Genomic DNA, 15,307 nt, shown 5'->3' on the forward strand with positions numbered 1-15,307 from the left:
GTGGTTTGAAATGAAAAACAGTGATGTGTGTTTTCCACTTCGGGAAGAGCTAAAAACAAAAAGGCCCCTGCCGGTCATCTTTGGTGTCGCCGACAAAAAGGCATTTCATTATCTGGAACTACAATTTAACTTTCAAATATCATTGTTCAATTTTTCCTTACATCTGATCAATACCTTTTTTTCGCAAATTTTTCTATGCTTCAATGGTCACTGCCCAAGGAAATATAATTATGGCATTACGATAATCTTCTTCGAAGAATGTTTTCACTTGAGAGCAATTTTTAATTATTACTATTTAAAAAAAATGGGATTTCAAGAATTATTGGAAGATCCAAAAGGAAACCATAAACCATTTTATTTCTATCTGTGGTGCGCGCATCAAAATCCCCTCTACCAACTACACGGCAGAATAGAGCATCACTCTAAGGGTCTCATCTTCAGAAAGAGCTTTTAATGACATAATTTGAGTTCTGTATTTCGCAACTACAAATTCTTATCTAACACTAAAAGATTTTTTGACAGTGAAAGAGACATCTTTCATCGAAGACAGCAATGCCACAAAGGCAGAATGTTCCAGCAAATATCCGGTGCTATTAGAAAAGTCAGCAAAGTAGCGAATAGTCTTCAGGTTCGTAAATTAAATCCCAAGTGTTGTTGACCAGGAAATCAGCTGTCATTTTGAAGCAATTTCACAAGATCTCAGTCGAATAATTTTTAGTTTCGTCTTGACGAAGAACCATGGTTAAAACGTTGGTTCAAACTGTATCTGTAGTAGACAGCACTGTTCGATCCAGTCTTTCTGTGTATAAATTATTCGTGTTCAACCAAGCTGTAAGATTTCGCAGTCAGCACGGCCGTTATCCAGTCATTTCTCTCAGCTTCAGTACTGCAACTTACAATGTAAGATTCTTTGTTATTCGCTCGAAGGCGCAAACCAAATTTTTTCCGTCGAAAACCGAAATCCTCGGCCATCAGCGAAACGATATCCAAAATCCGAATGATTTTTGCCGAAACAGACTCTTCGCTCTTCTCCTTCAATAAATATAATTTGTCCTCGGACAGAATGAAATACCTTCTCTTCCAACGGCGTTTCAACGGAGTCGACTTGCTCTGTTTCCAAATGTAGCCTTCTTTAATCAATGGATCTTCATTGCTGGTGAATTTTTCTGAGTATCCTGGACGGCGAAAACGCCAGCTTGCAGAAAATGGAACGATGCGAGGAAAACGTAACTTTCCAAACAATCTTAAGAACCCCATCGACAGAACGAATATTTCATCCGATAGTAAAAAAAAATTAATACCGTCGTGGGAGTGAGACTCTCTCTTCGTTCATTCAACTACTGCATTCCAGGCCTAGTTGAAAACAGAGAACTTCTACGTAAGGGAATGAATGGACTAGGAATTCTTCACGAAATATTCGTTGTTCTGAAGGATTATTCCATTATATACCGTGTAAAATGCATATGTATCCTCACTCGCTAAGCCTTAATATTTCATGTCCAGCCACCCACGCGTCAAAATACAATTAAAATTTGAGAAGCCAGTTCGGCGAGGTGACTCGCGCTGATTGTTGGGTAACCAGTGAAAAACAGCTGTTTGATCTTAACAAATTTCGAAATCTTGGAAAAATTGCTCACATACACTCGTCGCATAATACAAAACTAGCACCAAATAGCAAAATTTTCGACATTCTCGGATTCAGTGTGCGTTTTCAGTGAAATATGTGTTCTTATCACACAACTGGGAGACAAATTAGATTCGACAGAATGACGTCATCTGCTTACACTACAGCCGCTCTGCGAACAAAGACATTGAGCAATACTCGTTAGGCAGATAATAGAAGTAGCGGCGTGAGAAACGCTGACGTCGAATTTTCAATTTGCGTTTCTTTGGAATGCTTATTTTATGTATTAAAGACAGATTTAAGCGCAAGGAGAAAAAAATTACGTTTTGGAAGTAAGCTTTATCATGTAGGATTTAAAAGCAATTTCGTGATATTTTTTTTATATTCCAATGAACATACTTAAGACCGTTTATCTTCAGGCAAACCTAAACAGAATTTATGCAAAAACTAGATGAGGGACTTTTCCCCTGACTATAAATGTATTCAACTGATACTGAGTAACTCGTATTCTGTTTAAGAGAAATTAGTATAGTTAAGGCTAAGTCGTGTGATATTCTCGTTGTGAAAAGGAAAATGTATTAAATTAAACGAATAACGAAGAACTTGGTGAAATTTTACAACTGGGTTTTATTTGCCTGAAACATTTTCCCCTTCGCAATGCCCAGGCTAAAAGAAGAACTCAAAGCTGCGTAGCGCAGGTGTTATATTTAACCCTTACTCTAGCTCTCTTTAAATTCAGTCAGAAAAAAGACAGATAAAAAGTTTGCCCTCGCCCTAATCTATTTGTTATCTACGGAAAATGTCGTTTAGTGCTGATCGTGGACGGTCAATTGACTTTCACTCAAACAATTTAAAGCAGGCGCCGAGTCTTGTTTCGGATGATACAGTGGACCCTCTTCAATATTAGGCCCTCCTTCCCTGCCTTCTGCTCTACCCACCCTCCCTTCCCTCCCCTCGCAGCAAGACCTAAAATTCTAATTCAAATTTTTGATTTTATTTATTCACTGTTAGCCCCCCCGGGGAGAGCTAACAGGAAAATTGTGGTAATTTATCAAATTCCACTTCGAAGCCTGTAATTGGCTGGTCATTCCCTAGCTAACTTACGAAGGTGACTTTGGTTTCCGGATCATAAAATTACAAGGGGAAAATTGTTCCCCGTTTCGTCCAGAGCCTACTTGGAGGGGACATGAACCAATGCAAATATGATGAACTCCCTGTATTATTAGTATTATTATTTAAATTCATTAAGCAGGACCTTTCAAAAATGAAGAAACTCATAATCTTAGGAGAAAACCCTTTGATTTAAAATGCATAATCTGTCTGCGAAGGCAAAGGAAATTTACTAGAGTTTGTGACATAAATGCTAGCAATGTTATCGATGGTTAAACTTTAGAACTAAACTTACTACATCATTTCCAGACCGGCTCTTTCCCCGCCCCGGGCATTTGTCGGCCATTATTTAGAAATTCTTTTGAAACAATATTGCAAATATCCCAGCAAATATGCCAGGATGGGGCTGATTTTTATAATCGCAGAGAGATGCGCGGGGTATGAAGGGGATTGGAGCCATGCACGTTTTCCAACTCTGCACTGAGCCCACGGCGGGCCTTCTTAAGGTTTAGAAGAGAATTTACCTGGGCGAAATGTAGTCAGTCAAATACGGATCGACTCGCGAGGGAACTCGCGCGCACGCTACTTACAATGAGCGCGCAGAAAAACAGGAATACGTGGCGAGAATTTTAACTCTAGACGGGTATTAGGATGTGCGTACCAACTGTTTTAGCGTTCATATTCCGCAATGAAGATAAACACGGCGGGAAAGCAGTCTTGCTCGCGGGTAGGACCCTCGTGAGAATACTCGTAGTTATAGAATAAATAAACTCCACAAGATTTCCAGAAGTTGCTCGGAAACTTTGTGGCGACTTATAATTTCAAATGTCAAGCCAATCTTTTCCCTTCAAGCAACGGTTTGGGCAATTCTTACCCACCATTTTCCAGAAATTTCGGAAATCTCCGGATGTTGTCTGGATGTTAATGATACGGAAGCTACCGAGAGTATGCGACTCGACTGAAGAGACGGCCGAAATTTCGCAAATCCGGGTCCGCGGGCTAACACAATGACAGAAAAGAGAAAAGGGAAAACTTGAATGTAGTCTATCAAACTATCTTCAGCTTCCATATATTTCTTAAGATAGCTTCTTAGACTTTTCAAAACCTCTCAATTTTCTCTCTTTTTATCGCTAAACAAAGGAAAGGGCCAATAACATGCGCTTTTATTGTTAGACAGCAAAAGACCAAAGTAAAGAAAATACTGCTCATCTGCTCGCCGTGCACGCCTGAGTCATATGGAAACTGTTTGGCAAAACATGCTCTCGAGTTGTCAGTTGTTCAGTTATTAAGTTACAAGCATGTTTAACGAGAAAACGTTCCGGCTTTCTGGAGTCTTGCTCCCTGGCATACGAGAAGAAAAACGTCAAGGAATATTCTTAACCGAGGGCAGTCCGGCAGCTAAATTTTTCATATAAGATCACAAAAGATCTCTAACCAGTTTGTCATTAGAACAGTTTTTTTCAATTTTTTAATTCGCGATGGTTTGTTTTTGCATTAGTATACTTTGGACTACTTTGTCATCGAAATCAGAACAAAAACCAAAACGTATTGGATTTATCGTGACTCGAGCGGCACGTTTTTCCCGCGCTTCGCACCAGCTACACGTATTGGCTTCGAGTTTTGATTGGCTCACTGGATTGTCCGTGTGATAACTTTAGTTTTGGTTTTAAGACACTCAATTAAAGACCGCTCTGTTTACATTAAGCGAAACACGTGAGTGCTGTTAAGCAAAAAGAAAGAGAACTCCCACCGGCATTCACCGGGTCTTCATGTGATTCCGTAGTAGCGTTTTCTGAGTACAGGCATTCGTACAATGTAGATAATACCTGAACTTTTGAACCTTCCTGCATAAACAAACGTGATCATTAGTCTTCATTTCCCTTATTTCATATTGTTGTTTTGTTAAAGAACTTCATTTGCTGCCCCCTTCTCCCGGGGGGTACTCCCACATCAAGGGAACATGATCATAATCTCTAGCCCATATATGAGCTATATGCATGGGTATGTGCCGCTGTGAAGGGTATGGTCTCAGACAGTTTAGTCTGGGATAGGGTATAGAAATCAGACAGTTTTGGTCTAGATTAGGGTGTAATTTACCTGGAAAGGGGCCAGTGTATGAATAATTTAGTCTAGAACATAATAGAAATTGAAACTCGGCAGTGACTTTGTAAGATATTGCTTTTAGTTAACGCATGTTGAAAAATGATGGTGATAAGGTTTCTGCATGGAAAAGAGCTAGTTTGGGATAGGGTAGGGGGTTTTGGTGCCCAGTCTAGAAAAGGGTTGCAAAATCAAGCTGATCATGCTCTATTATAGGGCAAGAGTTTCAGTGTTGCAGCGGCACACCGCCACCCAAAAATTTACAGAGAACCCCCAGCCCCTCTCCCCTTCTTCAGGCTTCACACTAAGCTGTCTAAGCTCAGTCTAGGTCATTTTAATCAGCGAGAACCTTCCATTCATTACAAAGGCAATCATGTTTCTACGTGCCAGTTCCTTTTTTTTCATTCACGAAGCAATGTGCAACAGCAAGAACAAAAAAAAAAAAGCCGGGAAAAAAAGATCATTGAAATAACAAACCATTATTTTATCAGACGGAGTACAAAATATATATCAAAACTTTACTCGTGGCCGTGTAGAGACTCCGAAAAATCCAGGATTTAATCCTGATTAATCTCCTACGAAAACTTTCATTATTTTTAGTCATTCAGTTCGGTTCAAAACATAAAAATAATCGATTTGTGCCGGAGCAGAATCTCCACAAGCCGCTAATTGAGTATGCGCAATTTAAGGTCCCGGATGTTCTCGTGATATTTTCCCGTCAAGGACCGATGGTGCAGTGATAAGGCACTGTTTGCTCGTCTGGTCTGAATTACCAAGATTTATGTGTCACCTTTTTCGCCATTTTGTGTTTTGCTGACGTGTTCTACGCTTGTCATGCAGTTCATGGAAGATTCAGAGACTAGAAGGCCGATTTTATCCGCGTAAATTGGCGGCCATTGAGGAAGAATGTCTGTCGAAGAAGGAAGGAACGTTGGAACTCGCGAGAGAATTAGTAAGTTGTAGAAACAAGCGCTCTGGTCGATTGTAGATAGCACTTGTCTCACAAGAACGTGTTAGAATAGCTCATTTAGAAGTTAAAACGCATTCTGTTTGTTTTTCTTTTGTCATGGATGTAATTAGACTGTAGCTTCTCCCTCTGGAACGCCTGAGCCTGTGAAACTTGTATTGATTTTTATCTCGAGTTCTCCGACAAAAGGATAATTCTTTGATGGGTCACAATTTGTGTGTTAGCCACGTAGCCATGTGTTTGCATTTCGTAAGTCCTTTAGTTTGTTAATAAACGGTCTGAAAGGCCTATCGCTGGTCTTAGAGCGTTAGTTACAGACATTTGAGTTCGAGACCTACTTCCGCCGGTGAAAAATAAGCTTAAACTGTATCGCATTGCAGTTCAGATACATGTTGAAGTCTGCTGCAAGTGTGCTGTGCAACACGTTCCCACATGTACATCTCGTGTTTTCTTCAGATTGCGAGAAATGACGATTTTAGCTCAATAATTTGTCATGATTTTGGTTTGGTGGTAACCAACGAACTATATAAACATTTATCCTCGTACCTCCGGGCACTAGCTTCGTTAAGGGAAGTTTATCGATTGAATAGCCCTTTATTTATAATATTCCTAATCTCCTTCCTCGTTTATTCAGATAAAAGACGACTAAAACATGCCGACAGCCGAATTTAACATTTTAACTTAGCTCTCGATAGCGAATAATGCAGTGGATAGGTACTCGTTGCGAAGAAGAGCAAGAAGTTATCTTTCCCTTCAAATTAGTTGATGTCCTAAGCAATGCAAATGCTAGACTACAGGACGTAAATGATCTATTTTTGTAATTTAATTATTGACGAGCTTACTTGTAACTATTATTTCCAAAATTTGTTGTCGTGAAAAATGTTTCTGTAGTTCTTAAACCTTTGTACGATTTAGATTTTTTAATACTTATTTTGGTGCTAAAACTTACGTGAACATTGTACAGTTCACCTTTAAACTGTAAAGGGTGTGACAAATGAACGTAACTCATGACATTCACCAAATAGGGACGTTTAGAAAGTTTCTATTTTTGTGTCTCGTCGATCTTCTGTCTTCTTGAGATGGACATTAGTTACTGCATGTTAACAGCACTGTAGACTTATATCAAACAAGAACTTTAGGTATCATTGATATTGATTTTGAAATTAGGTAGGAGGGGCTTTGGCAACATGGATAGAATCAATTTAAAAGTAAACATATAACATGAATATTTAAGCACTAAACGAATCTCCTTCAAGGAAGTGTTCCACACTATTAAAAGATCAGTATAATAATGTGTCTGTATTTGTTGGGAAATGTATTTTTATTTTGAGTTTTGAACATCTATGCACTGGTAGTTTTAAAGTGAGAAATTTCCTGACCCATTATAGAATTTGATCCAGTAGAAAATGCTTGGAAAGTTGTTTTGAATCTGAAAAGGCTACCAATTAAGGAGTAGAGTGTTTAGAAGATCAATTCAGATATCTACCCCAGCCTTACTTTACTATTTTATAGAATATCAGTGTGTAAAAGATAGATTGGGAGGTAAAAAAAAATCAACTAGCCACAGTTTTTACGTGTTCTATGATGTAAAAGAGCAGAGCTACCCATTAAGATTTTTGTGTTGCATGACAGTTGCCTAGATCTGTTCAATCATGCATTGATGCAAAACTCAACTGATGAACACACCCTGTGGTGTACTCCCAACAGTGAGATTGTACTTATAAACATTGAGGGCTGGAACTTGTTTCATGTGGCATTTGTGATGTTTCTTATGTTTTGGTTTTAATACAGCTACGCAGTTTTGCTATTTAAATATAAGGATGACACTTTTTTTTGGAAATAAAAATGTACAATTGTAATTTCTACCTACAAAATTAAATTTGATATCAGAGGCACATGTCAGTGGACAGGATGTTTGTACATGTCTGTTGTTAAAAGTGTTATTGATGTGCTGTGAGTGGGTTTGGTTGTCATTGGCAACCTGGCAATGTTTTATGCAAGGGGAAGGAGTAGTTATTCTAAAAATGTTCAAAATTTAATTGAGTTAACAGCTGGCACAGATGAAATCGCCAGGTTTTCCAAAAGAGACCAATAATTATTGTCTAATTTCATGTTATAGCATTAACACAATATCAGAGAGACAGAGCGTAACGAAAATAATAAACATTGGCAAACTGTCTGTTGATTTACCTTGAAATTCATAAGTTAAATTGTAAAACAAATGCCCTTGGAAACAGTTAGGGAGAATTTCTGTTTTAAACTTGTGAGTGTAAGAGTCGATCAACTTGTCTTTTAGGTATCGGAAAAGCTTCAGATTGAATGTTGTTTTTCTTCCATACCATGTATTATAATACTCTACATTAGATATGTTGCTGGTATTGACAAATAGATTACTGTAGAGGTGTTGCATGGCAGGAACAATGAAAGCATTTTGCATTAGAAAGATCATTTTTTCCCATAGGAAAAAGAATCTATTGTTCCTGCTATGCAAATGTGGCTGCTATGCAAAACCTCCATAGTCACATTTGTGCCTTGCAAATGCCAAAAAGCCACCAAGTAAATGGAATCCACTTGATACAATCTTAATAGTCTTTGATTATAAGTAGTAGTTCATGGCAAATTTGAGACTTTGCATACTAAATTAGCTAACTTGACAAAATTCTCCCGTGGGGGGGATATGACGAAAAGAGCTGGAAAATGGCCTGTAATTGGCTAAGGATGAGATCATCCCACTGTCTAAATTTGGTGAGAATCGAAAGTAATGTCAATTTTCTGTCACGTTTTCAATCTGTGGTCACGGGAGTGACCAAAATCGAAACAATGGTCGGGATAGAGTTTTATTATTAAATTATATGACTTGTGTGACTACTTTGCTAGCCCTTTACTCGTGGAAAACACCAATTAAATTTAATCATGACTTTTAAGAAAGAAAGCTGTTGTTAATAGTGTTATTATCGTGTCATTTATATCGTTCATGCCCATACATATCCCGAAGAAAGTTCTACAAAGATTAAGACCATTACATCATCGGAGATTTGTCAATGGCTACCACTGATGGTGCAATAATATAGTTTGTGTTGATCAAGTGATGTGATGTCTACAGTAAGAAAAGAATCATCAATGACTGCTTTGGAATGTGCACTGCGTTCCGACGGTAGTGCTAAGCAAACAGTTAAATTTTAAAAGTGCGGTTATAAGATCTAACAGATCTTCTTGTTCATGATTATTTATCTAGTAGCATGTTCTTCTATTGATAATTTAAGGATTTTGTGCAAAAATGGCATATATTGCCCCAAAAGCGATATACGTGTACACCCTTTTTGCACAAAATCAAAATTTTATTGCATAAATCAGGGTCATGAATTAGAATTTTTTCCGAGATTCTAACTGATGAAGACAGAAGTTTTTGTAGAAACATGGCTTTTCCTAAACTTAGTTTCAGATGTAAAATTGCATCTACCTCCCCAGGTATACTACTTTTATGTAAGTCAAATTATTGGCCATGTGTGAAAAATACTGTACCAGGGGAAAATTTTCTGGTTATGAATTTTGCCAGAGAATGAAGGTTAAACCCCAAACTTAGTTTGTCTGATGTTGTTACTGTTTCTATTTTCTAGGTACTAGTTCACATGTCAATGGGTTGCCATCCCCTACAGAGCCTAAAGTGTTTCCTCGTGCCATTTTGGTGGCATCAAATGGACAGCCACTACTTGTTCAGCCACCTTTAGTTCAAGGGGAAAGAGGAATGGTATCCATCGCTTCACCGTATTTGGCCCAAGGCAGCATTTTCTACACCCCTCATTTCTTTTCACCCCACCAACTAGCAGCAACGCAACATGCCGCTCTGCACCAATATTCTCCAACTTTGATACAGTTCAATGGAAACTCATCTTTAACGAGCCAGGAAACGCACAGTGGTACCAACCCACAAAATGGATTTGCTAAGTCTTGTAGCACATCTCCAAAAGCTAACAGAAAGGATGAAGTTGATATGGGTCCTTGTTTAGCGCAAGATTCTGCTATTGTTAGTAACAATTCAGGGAGTGTTAGAGAGCCAGATCCTGACATTTCTCCAGCCACACCCTCGGTAGCAATACCTTCGCTGTCACCCTTGACACCAAGAACACCATCAACTCCAGGCACCCCTCAACAACCTTCACCCGCCGATGATGATATTTGCGTGATCTGCTCTGATAAAGCCACAGGCCATCACTATGGTGTTACAAGTTGTGAAGGCTGCAAAGGATTCTTTAAAAGGAGTGTTCAAAATAAGAAAGTCTATTCTTGTCGCAACTTGACACAAGACTGTCCCGTTGATAAACGTCACAGGAACCGATGCCAGTTCTGTAGATTGCAAAAGTGCATTAAAGCTGGCATGCTGAAAGAAGGTTAGTGTCATCTATTCATCTACCTGCTTTCAAAAATGTCTGTCTTTCTTGTGCAGTAATTAAAACCTCCTAGGAATACAATGAACTTTAATAATTGATGGTAACTTTGTATACATTAATAAGTAACTGTAAAATCTGTAACATACATATAGTAGAATATCATGGCTCATAGTAACAGTTCTTAATATGCTTTATACCGTAGACTGATTTTGTTTTCTCTCTGACTGATTTTTCAGCTGTTCGTGAAGATCGGACACCTGGTGGAAAACACAAAAACACATCTTTTCCTTTTAACACACGCGTCAAATCTGAACCAGCTGCTAAGCAGCCAAGAAAAAGCTTGTCATCAAGCAGTTTAAGTTCAGACCACGTAGATGCTGTCCCAATTGTGAAAATCCCAACAAGAACTTTTCCTCCATTTATTAAAGAACTTTTGAGATATGAACCTCCAGCTGATCACCTTTCCACGTTTTGCCAGGGCTGCCAGTTGGAGGATACTGGGCAAAAGACTCTAGCTCATGTCACTCAACAAGCAGAGGAGCAGATTAAGAGAAACCTTGAATGGTTCAAATGCTTGCCCTTGCTTCATGACATCAGTGAGAGTGATAAACGGGTTCTTTCAAGAAGTGCTTGGATTGAACTTATGCTGATCAATCTGACAAAACAATCTTTGCATTTAGACAATGGAGTACTTCTTTGTAAAGGGCAAGTGTTGGACTTTTCGACTGCAGAAGTCACAGGAATTGGTGACATTATGCATCGTGTTATGCAGCTCACAGCAAAGTTTAAAGAACTGAATTTGGATGATGCAGAATTTGTTTGCATAAAGGTTATCATACTCTTAAACCCAGGTAGGAAAATTAAAGTTAAGTTATAGCTCTTTTTTAATATTCTCTTGGCACATACATGTAGCCAATTGGTTAGTCGACTATAATGTGGTATGTTTGACAAGTTCATGTTCAGTTTACTTGCAGTGTATTACTAATTGAGTGATGAATTTTGTACTCTTATTTCTTCTCTCTACAGTCCTCTATATTCTCTGATGTGTGTCCCTTGTTTAATATTGATTAATTAATATATCAATTCATTATTTGTTTCTTTAAGTATGATGTTATTGACTTAGGACCTGGGTTATAGATTCCAGGCTCTCAACCCATAACTTCAGCTCTGGCTTTATTCTTGGACTGTTCCAATTAAATTGTGCTGCCTCTTGTCTGGTCTTGATTTGTTCTAGTTAGTTGTTTTTAAACGTTTGTAGTTGGTGGATGACAGATTGCTTACCGGTAGATTTTTTAAGGTTATAAAAATGGTATTTCATACCCTAGTTCTTTCTATTAGTCCTAGGCCTTAAAATACGTTTACAATTTTTGTCCAAATTATGTGCTGGTACTTGACTTTTGTGTGAGTGATAAACCTGTTTATTACGATTAAACACTGAGGCAGAACTTCTGGGCCACATCTAGCTATTATACAGTGATGGTGGCAAACCATAAATACACATTACCTTGTGATTGGGGGGTTGGGGAGGGGGGAGATTGCAACACTTTACTACTCAATAAAGACCCAGTTACCCCAAGTCAGTTGTTGAGTATTTATTACTTACTTGCTCTGTGTCTCTGTTTAGATGTCAAGGGTCTTTATGACCAGCAGCTCATTGAGAAACTGCAAGATAAAGTCCATGCATCACTATTGGAATATAACAACAATTTTCACCCCAGTGAACCCAATCGCTTTGGAAACATTCTTCTAAGGTTGCCAGAACTGAGATCGATTGGCACCAAAAGTTTAGAACGTCTTTTTATGTTGAGTCTTACAGGACAGATTAATGCAAGCAATTCTTTGTCAGAACTCCTCCATTCCACAAAAAGATAACTTTGGCATTGGTGTTCAAGTGTCAGTGTTAAGCCATGTGTGTGGAGAGTGGATTCAGATGGTGGATTCAGTTACATTTTGGTCAATGCAGATGTTGGAACTGTCTTATTCGAGGCATTGTGGGTTTAACTCATGAGAAATAGAGATGTAAATTGTCACCAAATGACTGTTCTTATATGCAATACCTATTCTTTTTCAAGTTAGTTTGGTTTCCAACTAGGACTTAGGTTATGGATTTCTTTAGAGTATAACTATGGTATTACTATCTTTTAAATCATTTTGAAACAAATTATGAATGACATTCTATGATACAAGAATTCAAAACCAATATGACACAGAGCTTTTTTAGAAAGCTTAAAGCATGCCTCTTTTTAAAACTGGGTTACATCAACTTTTAGGTTACTCAGTGTACAACAAAGACAAACTAACATTTACTTCCCGGAAGGGGGGGAACTCCCATATAAAATGGATGGGGGTGCTTGTTGTACCTTTAAGGGATTTAAAAAGTAGAATTGGTACCTATTAGGTACCTCAGCAGGCGTTTTTGCAGTACCTTTAAGGGTATTGAGCTGAAAAATGTCAGCATCAGTTAACGTGTTTACTTAGAATAATTTTATCTCTTAGGGATGGAAAAATGTTTGAAGCCATGCCCACAAAATGGGATCTTGGTACCTCTTAGGGGTTCTTTTCCAAATATCTGATGAGCACCCTCCCATTCTTTTTAAATGGGAGTTTCAGCCCCCCCCCCCCCCAGCATTTACTGTGAAAACTCCAGCAAATGGATTTTGTGAAAATTTATAATTTCATCATTATACAGGAGGGGTAACCTGTAGAGTGGTTGTCAAAGAGAAATTTGATTTCCTGCAATAGCTAAAAGTTACAAATATTCATGTTACTGTTAATATTAGTTTATGTTTACAACTGAGCAGTCTTTTAAGCTAATTACAAGGTATCAAGTATTGCCCAAAATTCTGTCTCAAGACCAAAATTATTTAGCAAAAAAATGATGTTGATATTCCAGCAAATATCCACACTCCTCCTACAGAAGGGTTTTTGGTTTAACCCTCCCAGAGCTCTGAATATTCTGGACTAGTTTCGTACTTTCTTTTTAAAATTTGGATTTTAAATTCCCACTACACCTCATTTTCTAAGGACCTTCCACAGGGTGGGTATGGATATTTTCTTGAACCACTGACACATTTGGTACTGTTTTAGTTCTTACATGTTTACAAGTCTCTTAAGAGTGGGACATTTTGCAAGACTTTTAGTAACTCCTTAGTTTCAAAGTAGGAAGCTGCTACACTGTTTTTCTCCTGGTGACACCATAGAGTGCCACCTAGAAGGGTGCATTACTTTAGGCAATTTCAGTGTCAACTAACCAGTTATAGAATAATCCATTATTGTTATATGTTAATCATTGAAATTCGAAGCAATGGCTTAAAACTGTAAAAGAACTCAAAAGAAAAGTGACAAAGGGGCATGGATGGAAAAGACACTACAACATATTTTAAGTTTATGTTGATTTGTTTTCATGCATATGTCATGGTTAAATTTTGCCCTTTGTACATCTTGGTGTTTTTCTTTGTTCTGTTGTGTGGTATTATGTTATAATGTACATGAAAATACCCAGTTTTACCAAGGGTAATATCGAACCACAATGCATACACTGCATTGGCATGTAAATGGTCATTTTTCAATCCACTTGTAAATCTTTTTGCCGAGACAAAAACGTTATGTATGCATGTATTCAGTGCATGAAACCAGTCACTGCACGCAGCTGTAGAAGTTAGTTCACATGCATATTTTCAGGCTTCAATAATTCTTACTTTAGGTCATCTTTATAGCTCTTAAATTCCCACACTAGCACAACCAAGCTGCCCCACTGACTAAAAATGTTTCCGAAATATTAGTGGATTATGATGGTTTACAGTCAAACCAAGTGAAGCGTACCCCTCAAGATTACATTGATGAATTGATTATTTGAATATTGAACCTGCTAGTCGTTTCAAGAATGCAATAATGAATTGATTATTGGAAAATTGAACCCACTAGTTGTTCCAAGAATACAGCTAATAGGTTTAATGTTCAAAAAAATCAATTAATATTGATTTTTGAAATGACTAGCGTGTTCAAGATTTAAATAATCAATTCATTATTGCATTCTTGAAATGATTAGCGGGTTCAGTATTCAAATAATCAATTCATTGATGTAATCTTGAGGGGTACGCTTCACTTGGTTTGACTGTAACATGGAAAGATGATTAGTGAAGGCTTAACCAAATGTCAAAATATGAAACAACCTAAGTTTGTCAAGTGTATGTAAGATCACAAGACCCAATTCTGTCAGACTTGGTTTTCTTGATTTAGGTCTCCAATAACATCAGTTAGTGTGAATCACTGTTTAGTATTATTATTATTATTTTTTTTTTTTCAAAAAAAAATTCAGTGCTTACTAAAGTTCCTTGACGCTCAAGAATGCTTGCAACTTTTGAAAAACAACTTAAATGCTCAGACAAGTACTTGTGGCAGAATATGAGCTTGTAATCACAATCCACCAACTCCAAAGCCGTTTTAATGTTTATATTTTTAAGTGGCAACCACACTCTAAAATAAGTAATTTAACTTTTCAGACTAAAATAAATCTCTATTTTGGAGTGGGAAATGTGTTAAATTTATAGTTAATCAAATGCAAATAAAGCTGAAAACCTCTCCTTCATTATCGAAGGGTTCAAAGAAAATCTCTTTACCAGCTTGCCCTAGGATGGGGTAGCATGAAAGTCATTTTCATTTGCCACCCCCTCCCCCTACAAAAAAAAAATTATCTTGCTGGCATGAGTAATATATTAAAAATTCTCCCGAACAGACAACTTTCTTTTTACATTGAATTTTTTTAATTTTATGCAAGTCTTTAAGAAAGAATATTTTGTCTCAAAAATGATAACCTGCAAACTTAAATTTTCAGTATAGAACTGATGCATTTTATTGAAATTTGGATAAATGGATATTACCCTGTCCAAAGAGAGATTAGATTGATTGTTTGGTCGATTGAAAATATTGTGGTAACTGGGTTTGCTTTGTCAAGGGCAATAACTTGTTGCTACTGACTTTGAAACTGTTAAGAAAATATCCAGAGTGGCAATGTCCTCTCATATGTAACAGTTATATTGTTGTTGAGACACAACACTTTTTCCCACCAATTAGAGGTGTTGTATGACAACCCAGATAACAGCTGTTAACAAGGCTACA

The 15,307-nt window shown here is 37.5% G+C and overlaps 1 protein-coding gene across 1 annotated transcript; it reads left to right on the forward strand.

Moving 5' to 3' along the window:
* The first annotated feature begins 5,527 nt into the window (after positions 1-5,527).
* On the forward strand, positions 5,528-14,799 carry LOC110042928 (retinoic acid receptor RXR-alpha-B-like). Its single transcript, XM_020748315.2, has 4 exons — positions 5,528-5,786; positions 9,419-10,189; positions 10,426-11,040; positions 11,814-14,799. The coding sequence occupies exons 1-4, from the start codon at positions 5,741-5,743 to the stop codon at positions 12,059-12,061; spliced, it is 1,680 nt and encodes a 559-aa protein (XP_020603974.2). The 5' UTR covers positions 5,528-5,740; the 3' UTR covers positions 12,062-14,799.
* The last annotated feature ends 508 nt before the right edge of the window (positions 14,800-15,307 follow it).

The sequence above is a fragment of the Orbicella faveolata genome, unplaced genomic scaffold (assembly GCF_042242905.1).
Source record: "Orbicella faveolata isolate gen_17 unplaced genomic scaffold, um_ofav_v1 contig_36, whole genome shotgun sequence".
NCBI lineage: Eukaryota > Metazoa > Cnidaria > Anthozoa > Scleractinia > Merulinidae > Orbicella > Orbicella faveolata.